The sequence below is a fragment of the Aethina tumida genome, chromosome 6, assembly GCF_024364675.1.
Source record: "Aethina tumida isolate Nest 87 chromosome 6, icAetTumi1.1, whole genome shotgun sequence".
Classification (NCBI taxonomy): domain Eukaryota; kingdom Metazoa; phylum Arthropoda; class Insecta; order Coleoptera; family Nitidulidae; genus Aethina; species Aethina tumida.
The window spans coordinates 14,766,353-14,778,788 of record NC_065440.1 but is presented as its reverse complement, the minus strand read 5'-3'; the positions used below and the strand labels follow the sequence as shown (position 1 = coordinate 14,778,788).

General features: G+C 26.3%; 1 protein-coding gene across 4 annotated transcripts in view; it reads left to right on the top strand.

The window, feature by feature from the left end:
- The window catches only part of LOC109602640 (unconventional myosin-XVIIIa), a 91,274-nt gene that overhangs the window by 64,156 nt on the left and 14,682 nt on the right, over positions 1–12,436 (top strand). For all 4 annotated transcript variants that reach the window (XM_049969012.1, XM_049969013.1, XM_049969014.1 and 1 more), the window contains 2 exons: positions 3,022–3,294; positions 10,291–10,380. In XM_049969012.1, the coding sequence (XP_049824969.1) occupies positions 3,022–3,294; positions 10,291–10,380 (363 nt within the window). The remainder of the gene's footprint in view (positions 1–3,021; positions 3,295–10,290; positions 10,381–12,436) is intronic.

Genomic DNA, 12,436 nt, shown 5'->3' with positions numbered 1-12,436 from the left:
CAATATCAAAGTGCTAATTACAAATTTAAATTATATGCTGGATAAAAGAACGGAGAGCAAAAAAAGTCGGGATCAAAGCGAAAGGACTGCAATTAATTTAAAGCAATAAATACAAGTGCGTTAAAAAATGATATTTATTTGTCAAAATTTGTAGAAGCAACAGTAAAATTATCACTTTCATATTTAAAATTGTTATTTTCATATTTAAATTGTCATTTGACATGATATTTTCATTTTAAGAATTGTCATTTTTATTTTAAAATTATTTATAAAATTGATATTTTCACCATTAATTTTTTTATTTAAAATGTCTTAAAATTTGTCATTTCTAGTTAAATTAATAATGTTTATACTTTTAAAATTAATTAATTAAAAATTGTCTTTTCTCTTTAAAATTGTTGTTTACCTCTTAAAATTCTCGTTTTCAAATTTGTCTTTTCCACTTTAAAATTATTGTTTATACCTTTAAAATTATTGTTTTCATAGTTAAAATATCCCTTTTATTTTAAAAATGTCTTTTCCTCTTTAAAATTGTTGTTTACTCCTTTAAAATTGTCGTTTTCATCTTAAAAATTGTCTTTTTTATTTCTTAAATTGTTATTTCTTATTTAAAATTCCCGGTATAACTTTACAATTATTGTTTTCATTTGTAAAATTGTTATTTTCATAATTAAATTTGCCAATGTCTCTTTCATCTTAAAATTTGTCTTTTTCACTTTAAAATTATTGTTTATACCTTTCAAATTGTTGATTTCATATTTAAAATGTCTCCTTCATTTTAAAAAGTGTCTTTTTTTCTTTAAATTTGTTGTTTACACCCTTAAAATTATCGTTTTCATATTTGAAATAACACTTTCATCTTAAAATTTGTCTTTTTTATCCATTAAATTGTTATTTCATCTTTGAAATTATTGTTTTCATTTGTAAAATTGTTATTTTCTCCATTAAATTTGTTATTTTTGTATTTAAAATGTCTCTTTCTTTTTTAAAATTGTCTTTTTCTTTTTAAACTTGTCGTTTACACCCTTAAAATTGTCGTTTTCATATTCCAAACATTGACACATTTATTTTAAAAATTTTCTTTTTTTATTCCTTAAATGGTTATTTAATATTTAAAATTCTCGGCATAACTTTAAAATTAATGTTTTCATTTGTAAAATTGATATTCTGAACATTAAATTTGTCATTTTCATATTTAAAAAGTCTCTCTCATTTTAAAATATTTCTTTTTCAATTTAAAATTATTGTTTATACCTTTAAAATTGTTGTTTTCCTATTTAAAATGCCTCTTTCGTTTTAAAAATTATCTTTTTCTCTTTAAATTTGTTGTTTACACCCTTAAAATTGTCGTTTTCATATTCAAAATGACACATTTATCTTAAAAATTGTCTTTTTTATTCCTTAAATGAATATGGTTATTTAATATTTAAAATTCTCGGTATAACTTTAAAATTATTGTTTTCATTTGTAAAATTGTTATATTTAACATTAAATTTGTCATTTTCATATTTAAAATGCCTCTTTCATCTTCAAATTTCTCTTTTCTAGTTTAAAATTATTGTGTATACATTTAAAATTGTCGTTTTTATATTTAAAAAATCTGTTTCGTTTTAAAAATTCTCTTTTTCTCTTTAACTTGTTGTTTACACTCTTAAAATTGTCGTTTTCATATTCCATATGACACATTTATTTTAAAAATTGTCTTTTTTATTCCTTAAATGGATATTTCATCTTTAAAATTCTCGGTATAACTTTAAAATTATTGTCTTCATTTGTAAAATTGTTATTTTTAATATTAAATTTGTCATTTTCATATTTAAAATGCTTCTTTCATCTTCAAATTTTTCTTTTCTAGTTTTAAATTATTGTTTATACCTTTAAAATTGTCGTTTTTATATTTAAAAAATCTGTTTCGTTTTAAAAATTGTCTTTTTCTCTTTAACTTGTTGTTTACACTCTTAAAATTGTCGTTTTCATATTCCAAATGACACATTTATTTTAAAAATTGTCTTTTTTATTCCTTAAATGGATATTGCATCTTTAAAATTCTCGGTATAACTTTAAAATTATTGTCTTCATTTGTAAAATTGTTATTTTTAATATTAAATTTGTCATTTTCATATTTAAAATGCTTCTTTCATCTTCAAATTTTTCTTTTCTAGTTTAAAATTATTGTTTATACCTTTAAAATTGTCGTTTTTATATTTAAAAAATCTGTTTCTTTTTTAAAAATTGTCTTTTTCTCTTTAACTTGTTGTTTACACTCTTAAAATTGTCGTTTTCACATTCCAAATGACACATTTATCTAAAAAATTGTCTTTTTTATTCCTTAAATGGTAATTTTATCTTTAAAATTCTCAGTATAACCTTAAGATTATTGTTTTCATTTATAAATTTGTTATTTTCAATATTAAATTTGTCATTTTCATATATCAAATGTCTCTTTCATCTTAAAATTTGTCTGTTCCAGTTTAAAATTATTGTTTATACCTTTGAAATTGTCGTTTTTATATTTAAAAAGTCTGTTTCGTTTTAAAAAATTGTCTTTTTCTCTTTAAACTTGTTGTTTACACCCTTAAAATTGTCTTTTTTTATTCATTAAATGGTTATTTCATCTTTAAAATTATTGTTTTCATTTGTTAAATTGTTATTTTTCACCACTAAATTTGTCTGTTTCATATTTTAAATGTCTCTTTCATTTTAAAATTTGTGTTTTCCAGTTTAAAATTTATGTTTAAATATTTAAAATTGTGGTTTTCACGTTTAAAATTGTCTTTTTCACTTTAAAATGGTTGTTTACACCTTTAAAAATGTAGTTTTTATATTTAAAATGACCCTTTAATATCAGGAAATGGTTAAAATGTAAAAGTGTAAAATTTTAAAAATTGTCCTTTACACGTTTAAATTGTCATTTCATCTTTAGAATTGTCGTTTACACCTTTAAAATTATCTGTTTCATCTTCAAAATTGTTTTCCTATAAAGCATTCCGAACTTAATTAAATTGTTTCTTCTTGTTCCAGATCTTCTTCCGCAACGGAGTGATCTCCCAGCTGGAGTCCCAGCGAGACGAAAAACTGGCCGGCATGGTGGTGAACCTGCAGGCCCGCTGCCGCGGCCACTTGGCCCGGAAACGTCTCGAAAAACGCAAACTGCAAGACCTGGCCGTGCGCTGCATCCAGAGGAACGTGCGCAAGTTCATGCTGGTCAGGGACTGGCCCTGGTGGCGTCTCCTGGTGCGCGTCACCCCGCTGCTCAACGTGCACAGGACCGAGGAGGAGCTGCGCATCAAAACGGTGAGTCGTTTGTTATTATTATGTATTTATTTTTTGTTACGTATCGGTTCGATTCGCGGAATGTAGCCCGCAACACCGATGCCCGACGTTTAAGAAGACCCCCTTGGGCATTGACCTAGTGACGAGAGGCGAGCCGCGTTTCGTTCCACTAATAAATAATGAACCCGTACGCCGGGCAAGAAGAACACAAGGTGTCGACGATTAATTCATTTTTTTTTCTTTCTTCTTGTTTTCGCATCGGATTGGACGGTGGCCAAGATGTATTTCGGTCGTTCGAGTGGTTTTTGTATCAAGGGGCACTCGATTCATTGATTGAAAGAGTGTGGTGTCAATGGTCTTTATGTTACCAAAGATTTTTATTTATAAAATTGTTTTATTTATCAAAATTATCATTTTCATATTTTAAATTGTTATTTTTATTTATTTTATTTTTCAACTTAAAAATTGTCTTTTGTTTTTAAAATTATCGTTTCATATTAAAACTTATTATAATTATCATATTATTAAATTGTCATTTTCACCCTTTCTTTTTAAAATTTTCATTTTCGTTCATCAAAATTGTCATTTTCACTTTAAAAATTATCATTTTTTTATTTATTATATTATAATTTTCTTATTTTAAATGGTCATTTTCAGCCTAAAAATGTCTTCTACTTTTAAAATTATCGTTTCATCTTAAAAATTTATCAATTTACCATTAAATTATCATTTTTATTTATCAAAATTAATTTTTATTTAACAAAATTGTCATTTTCATATTTAAAATTATTGTCCTTATTTATTTAATTATATTTTTCATCTTTTAAATGGTCATTTTCAGTTTAAAAATTGTCCTCCGTTTTTGAAATTATTGTTTCATCATTAAAATTTGACAATATACCTTTAAATTACCATTTTCATTTATCAAAATTGTCATTTTCGTATTTAAAAATATTGTCTTCTGTTTTTAAAATTATCGTTTCATCTTTAAAATCTGTCAATCTATTTTTAAATTATCATTTTTATTTATCAAAATTGTCATTTTCAGTTTAAAAATTGTCTTTTGTTTTTAAAATTATCGTTTCATCTTTAAAACCTGTCAATCTATTTTTAAATTATCATTTTTATTTATCAAACTTGTCATTTTCATATTTTAAATGGTCATTTTGAGTTTAAAAATTGTCTTCTGCTTTTAAAATTATCGTTTCATCTTAAAAATTTGTCAATTTACCATTAAATTATCGTTTTTATTTATCAAAATTAATTTTTATTTAACAAAATTGTCATTTTCATATTTAAAATTATTGTCCTTATTTATTTAATTATATTTTTCATCTTTTAAATGGTCATTTTCATTTTAAAAATTGTCCTCTGTTTTTGAAATTATTGTTTCATCATTAAAATTTGACAATATACCTTTAAATTACCATTTTCATTTATCAAAATTGTCATTTTCGTATTTAAAAATATTGTCTTTTTTATTAAATTATAATTTTTGTATTTTAAATAGTCATTTTCAGCTTAAAAATTGTCTTCTGTTTTTAAAATTATCGTTTCATCTTTAAAATCTGTCAATCTATTTTTAAATTATCATTTTTATTTATCAAAATTGTCATTTTCAGTTTAAAAATTGTCTTTTGTTTTTAAAATTATCGTTTCATCTTTAAAACCTGTCAATCTATTTTTAAATTATCATTTTTATTTATCAAACTTGTCATTTTCATATTTTAAATGGTCATTTTGAGTTTAAAAATTGTCTTCTGCTTTTAAAATTATCGTTTCATCTTAAAAATTTGTCAATTTACCATTAAATTATCGTTTTTATTTATCAAAATTAATTTTTATTTAACAAAATTGTCATTTTCATATTTAAAATTATTGTCCTTATTTATTTAATTATATTTTTTATCTTTTAAATGGTCATTTTCAGTTTAAAAATTGTCCTCTGTTTTTGAAATTATTGTTTCCTCAATAAAATTTGACAATTTACCTTTAAATTACCATTTTCATTTATCAAAATTGTCATTTTCGTATTTAAAAATATTGTCTTTTATTAAATTATAATTTTCGTATTTTAAATGGTCATTTTCAGCTTAAAAATTGTCTTCTGTTTTTAAAATTATCGTTTCATCTTTAAAATCTGTCAATCTGTTTTTAAATTATCATTTGTATTTAACAAAATTGACATTTTCATATTTTAAATGGTCATTTTCAGTTTAAAAGTTGTCTTCTGCTTTTAAAATTATCGTTTTATCTTAAAAATTTGTCAATTTACCATTAAATTATCTTTTTTATTTATCAAAATTAAATTTTATTTAATAAAATTGTCATTTTCATATTTAAAATTATTGTCCTTATTTATTTAATTATATTTTTCATCTTTTATATGGTCATTCTCAGTTTAACAATTGTCCTCTGTTTTTGAAATTATTGTTTCATCATTAAAATTTGACAATATACCTTTAAATTACCATTTTCATTTATCAAAATTGTCATTTTCGTATTTAAAAATATTGTCTTTTTTATTAAATTATAATTTTTGTATTTTAAATAGTCATTTTCAGCTTAAAAATTGTCTTCTGTTTTTAAAATTATCGTTTCATCTTTAAAATCTGTCAATCTATTTTTAAATTATCATTTTTATTTATCAAAATTGTCATTTTCATATTTTAAATGGTCATTTTCAGTTTAAAAGTTGTCTTCTGCTTTTAAAATTATCGTTTCATCTTAAAAATTTACCATTAAATTATCTTTTTTATTTATTAAAATTCATTTTTATTTAACAAAATTGTCATTTTCATATTTAAAATTATTGTCCTTATTTATTTAATTATATTTTTCATATTTTAAATGGTCATTTTCAGTTTAAAAATTGTCCTCTGTTTTTAAAATTATTGTTTCATCATTAAAATTTGACAATATACCTTTAAATTACTATTTTCATTTATCAAAATTGTCATTTTCGTATTTAAAAATATTGTCTCATGTTTAAAAATGTCTCTTCGTTATAAAATTATAATTCTAAATTTAGAGTTTTTTCAGCTTTAAAATTGTCGTTTTATCTTCAAAATTATTGTTCTATCTTTAAAATTATGGGTTTCAATTATAAATATCTTATTTTTAAAGTTTAATCTTCAAAATTATCAGTTTTATTTATGTTATTTTTATTTTCATATTTAAAAGATTGTCTTCATGGTCGTATAAATATAGAAAGATAATCAACCATACTTACATAAAATTATTTATGTTATTGTTGATTTATCTTTAAAATTATTGTTTTAATCTACAGAATTGTCGGTTTCATATTAAAAATGGTCATTTGTTCATGGTTAACACATAAAATTCTGACTATATAGTTCAATTTGTGCACGATCCATCTATTGCATCTATGAAGGAATCGATGGTCTTAATGTTACCAAAGATTTATCACCGTTTCTTAAGATTTTTGCAAACTGAAGGGGGATCATTGGCCCCACGGCACACACGACCAGTTTTGAGTACGGCCATAAAATCGCCGCGACATCATTGAAAAAAAACACGATCCCCTGTTTGCCATATGGCATTGCGCGACATTCGATAAACCGCAATCGCGTACGGGTCGTACGAAACCACCGCGCACGGTACCGACAACTTTTTGTACCCATACGATTTTATTTTTTTTTTATGGTTTATTATTGTCGTTTTTGACCGCGTTCCAAATGCGTGTTTATAATATTTATTCTATTTTCGTGTGTGTTTGTTACGGATGACCATTCAAATTTCTAAAATAGCTGAGAAGAAATCATTTCTGTTTTTTTTTTTATGGCGTTTTTTACGCCAAACAAACAGTATCAGTGTCAAGGATGATTTTGTTGTCGCGTGGTGATCATGAATAAAACATTAAGAAGAGGTGATTAATCGCGCATTCCTCGAATTCGTCCGCGGCTTTGGTTTCGTGCATAATTTACACGGGGAAAACTGTTATATAACGAATTGACTGAAGGAGGAAACACTCCCGGGTAGAAAGGTCCAATAAATAAAGGCGAGACAAGTGATTTTTACTCGGTACAATTGACCCTGCCTGTATACGTACACTTTCACCGAATCATTTGCTGTGCCGTTGAACCTTTTGTGGGCTCGGCCGATTGGTTGCCCGAAAAAGTACCACCCGCAGCTCAATTTTTACGTAACTGATTGATGGGATCATTCTCGAAAATCGGCTTATTAACGATATGTGGAATTTTGTTCTAATGATATTTGACGCATGCGCAGTTAGATAAAGAAAGAGTTTTTTCAATGTTGGCACCTCTGATGGGTCTAAAATACAGTTGTCTTTAAAAATTACAGTATATGTTTGTTAGTACTTAAGAAATCAAAATCTAAATCAAAAACATGGTCTAATTTTAAGTAGTGAAACAAAAATTCACTTACTCAAAAGGTTAAGCCACAAAAATATATTTCTTACTAGTTCAAATATGTAGAATTTTGTTCTAATGAACTTTGACGCATGCGCAGTTAGATATAGAAAGTGTTTTATCAATGTTGGCACCTCTGATGGGTCTAAAATACAATTGTCTTTAAAAATTACAGTATATGTTTGTTGGTACTTAAGGAGTCAAAACCTGAATCAAAAACTTGGTCTAATTTTAAGTAGTGAAACAAAAATTCACTTATTCAAAAGGATAAGCCACAATAATATATTTCTTACTAGTTCAAATATGTAGAATTTTGTCATAATGAACTTTGACGCATGCGCAATTAGATAAAGAAAGTATTTTTTCAATGTTGGCACCTCTGATGAGTCTAAAACACAGTTGTCTTTAAAAATTACCGTATATGTGTATTGGTACTTAAAGGGTCAAAACCTGAATCAAAAACTTGGTCTAATTTTAAGTAGTGAAACAAAAATTCACTTATTCAAAAGGATAAGCCACAATAATATATTTCTTACTAGTTCAAATATGTAGAATTTTGTTCTAATGAACTTTGACGCATGCGCAGTTAGATAAAGAAAGTATTTTTTCAATGTTGGCACCTCTGATGAGTCTAAAACACAGTTGTCTTTAAAAATTACAGTATATGTACTTAAGGAGTCAAAACCTGAATCAAAAACTTAGTCTAATTTTAAGTAGTGAAACAATAATTCACTTATTCAAAAGGTTAAGCCACAAAAATATATTTCTTACTAGTTCAAATATGTAGAATTTTGTTCTAATGAACTTTGACGCATGCGAAGTTAGATAAAGAAAGTATTTTTTCAATGTTGGCACCTCTGATAGGTCTAAAACACAGTTGTTTTTAAAAATTACAGTATATGTTTGTTGGTAATTTAAGAATCAAAACCTAAATCAAAAACTTGGTCTAATTTTATGTAGTGAAATAAAAATTCACTTATTCAAAAGGTTAAGCCACAAAAATATATTTCTTACCAGTTCAAATATGTAGAATTTTGTTCTAATGAACTTTGACGCATGCGCAGTTAGATAAAGAAAGTGTTTTTTCAATGTTGGCACCTCTGATAGGTCTAAAACACAGTTGTCTTTAAAAATTACAGTACATGTTTGTTGGTAATTTAAGAATCAAAACCTAAATCAAAAACACAGTCTAATTTTAAGTAGTGAAACAAAAATTCACTTATTCAAAAGGATAAGCCACAAAAATATATTTCTTACTAGTTCAAATATGTAGAATTTTGTTCTAATGAACTTTGACGCATGCGCAGTTAGATAAAGAAAGTATTTTTTCAATGTTGGCACCTCTGATGAGTCTAAAACACAGTTGTCTTTAAAAATTACAGTATATGTACTTAAGGAGTCAAAACCTGAATCAAAAACTTAGTCTAATTTTAAGTAGTGAAACAATAATTCACTTATTCAAAAGGTTAAGCCACAAAAATATATTTCTTACTAGTTCAAATATGTAGAATTTTGTTCTAATGAACTTTGACGCATGCACAGTTAGATAAAGAAAGTGTTTTTTCAATGTTGGCACCTCTGGTGGGTCTAAAACACAGTTGTCTTTAAAAAATACACTATATGTTTGTTGGTACTTAAACCTGAATTAAAAACTTAAGTTAAGTTAAGCCACCGGTACACAATTTTTAATAATTACAATGGTTTTTATTTTTCATTTTTTAATATTCATAGAGTAAAACTGTGATCAAAACCATCAATATTTGATAGAATAGTCAAAAATAAACAAATTATTTTTGTCCCTAACAGAATTTTAATATGACGTTATCTCTATTATTTGTTTTGAGTATAACCTCGTAAAGTTTATGGCGCATGCGCAGTACAACTGATATTACCCTTATCTTCTGCGCATGCGCATCCGCACCCATCATTCCTTCATCACATCAATTTAAATTACTTTAAATAAATTGTCGTTACCGTTACCTAACGCCGACCATAATTCACGGCATTTAGTTTCGTAACGCACACATAAGACGGTCGAGTGGCAAGTGCCAATTATAGGACGGTTCATTTCGCATCTCGGAATTTCTCCTTTGCTTTCTCTCCATCGCAAGGCACACCGCGCACCTTTTTCGGCGGCGCCGGATCCCGACGAAAGCGCACCCGGGTTGCTTGCGCAACCGGTTAATTACCCGTCCGGATAATTTTTTATTTCTCTCCTTAAGCCACTTTAATTGCACGAGGAAGAGGCACCTTCCGAACGGCCGCATTAACATTCCCGTGGCGTCGCCGGCGAATTTTTTATTCGCCGTTTTATAATTTCATCCGTTCGCTCGCGCCCATAAATTTCGATCCGGTCTCCGCTGCTTTTCAATATTTACATTTTATCCGCGAGAAATAAATCGACTAGAAAGTAAATTTCTCCGTGGCGACGGTGCACACACACACTCTGTTACACACACATACGTTTGGCCGATGTGGATTTACTGTTACGGTTCAAAAGGACACAGCCGGGCGGCCCGTGCGGCCGTCAATTGCGATTCAATTAATAATGCTAATTGTGTTTAGTTGAGCGTGCATAACTGAAAGTTATTTCAATGGTCGTTTTTGGTTTTTCTGTTTGCAGGAGGAGCTGGAAACGCTCAAGGCGAAACTGGACAAGGTGGAGACGGAGAGGACGACACTGAAACACGAGAACGACAAGCTCGAAGCCAAGGTACTAATTGTTTTCCTTTAATGCGTTAGTTTTGTTATGTTGGTGCGTTTTGTTAATGCACAATTGTTTTATAACCTGTTGCAAAACAGTTAATGCACCTGCACTATGAAATAAGAAGAGTAATCATCATAAATTTGCCGATTTTGTAATTACAACTCTCTTTACATTCTTTAAATTGTTGCTATAACCTTTTGAGTCGTCATTTTCAACACTAAAATTATCTTTTTCATATTTATAATGGAAGTTTTCATACTTAAAATACTTTATTTAGCTTTAAAATTGTCGTTTTCATTTTTAAAACTGTCAATTCAATATTAAATCAGTCAATTTTAAGATTAAATTTCACAATTTTTTATTCAAAGTTGGTGTTTTATTCTGAAAATTGTTACTTCAACCTTCTATAATTGTCATTTTCAACTTTAAAACTGTCATATTAGTATTGAAAATATCATTTTCATTATTGAAATATTTATTTTCATGCCAAAATCGACGTTTTTATATTTCAATTCACGATTTAATTTTAAATTTGTCGTTTTCATTTGTAAAATTGTCATTTTCACATTAAATCTGTTAATTTTAAATTGTCGTTTTCATTTGTAAAGTTGTCAATTCAACATTAAATCGGCCAATTTTAAGATTAAATTTGACAATTTTGGATCCAAATCTGATAATTTATTCTTAAAATTGTCGCTGTAATCTTTTAAATTGTCATGTTCAACTTTGAATCTGTCATATTAGCATCGAAATTGTCATTTCTATTATTAAAATAGTGATTTTCATATTAAAATGAACGTTTCCATGTTTAAAATTCTCCATTTAGCTTTAAAATTGTCGTTTTCATTTGTAAAATTGTTAATTCAACATTAAATCGGCCAATTTTAAGATTAAATTTAACAATTTTGGATCCAAATCTGATGATTCATACTTAAAATTGTCGCAGCAATCTTTTAAATTGTCATTTTCAACTTCAAAACTGTCATATTAGCATCGAAATTGTCATTTTTATTATTAAAATAGTTATTTTCATATTAAAATAAACGTTTTCATGTTTAAAATTCTCGATTTATCTTTAAATTTGTCGTTTTCATTTGTAAAATTGTCAATTCAACATTAAATTAGTCAATTTTAAGATTAAATTTGACAATTTTGGATCCAAAGCTGATGATTCATTTTAAAATTGTCGCTGCAATCTTTTAAATTGTCATTTTCAACTTCAAAACTGTCATAGCATCGAAATTGTCATTTTCATTATTAAAATAGTAATTTTCATATTAAAATAAACGTTTTCATGTTTAAAATTCTCGATTTAGCTTTAAAATTGTCGTTTTCATCTGTAAATTTGTCAATTCAACATTAAATCGGCCAATTTTAAGATTAAATTTGACAATTTTGGATCCAAAGCTGATGATTCATTCTTAAAATTGTCCCTGCAATTTTTTAAATTGTCATTTTCAACTTCAAATCTGTCATAGCATCGAAATTATCATTTTCATTATTAAAATAGTCATTTTCATATTAAAATAAACGTTTTCATGTTTAAAATTCTCAATTTAGCTTTAAAATTGTCGTTTTCATTTGCAAATTTGTCAATTCAACATTAAATCGGCCAATTTTAAGATTAAATTTGACAATTTTGGATCCAAATCTGATGATTCATTCTTAAAATTGTCGCTGTAATCTTTTAAATTGTAATGTTCAACTTTGAATCTCTCATATTAGCATCGAAATTGTCATTTCCATTATTAAAATAGTTATTTTCATATTAAAATGAACGTTTCCATGTTTAAAATTCTCGATTTAGTTTTAAAATTGTCGCTTTCATTTGCAAAATTGTCAATTCAACATTAAATCGGCCAAGATTAAATTTAACAATTTTGGATCCAAATCTGACGATTCATACTTAAAATTGTTGCTGCAATCTTTTAAAATATCAGTTTCAACTTCAAAACTGTCATATTAGCATCGAAATTGTCATTTTCATTATTAAAATAATCATTTCCATATTAAAATTAACGTTTTCATGTTTAAAATTCTCGATTTAGCTTTAAAATTGTCG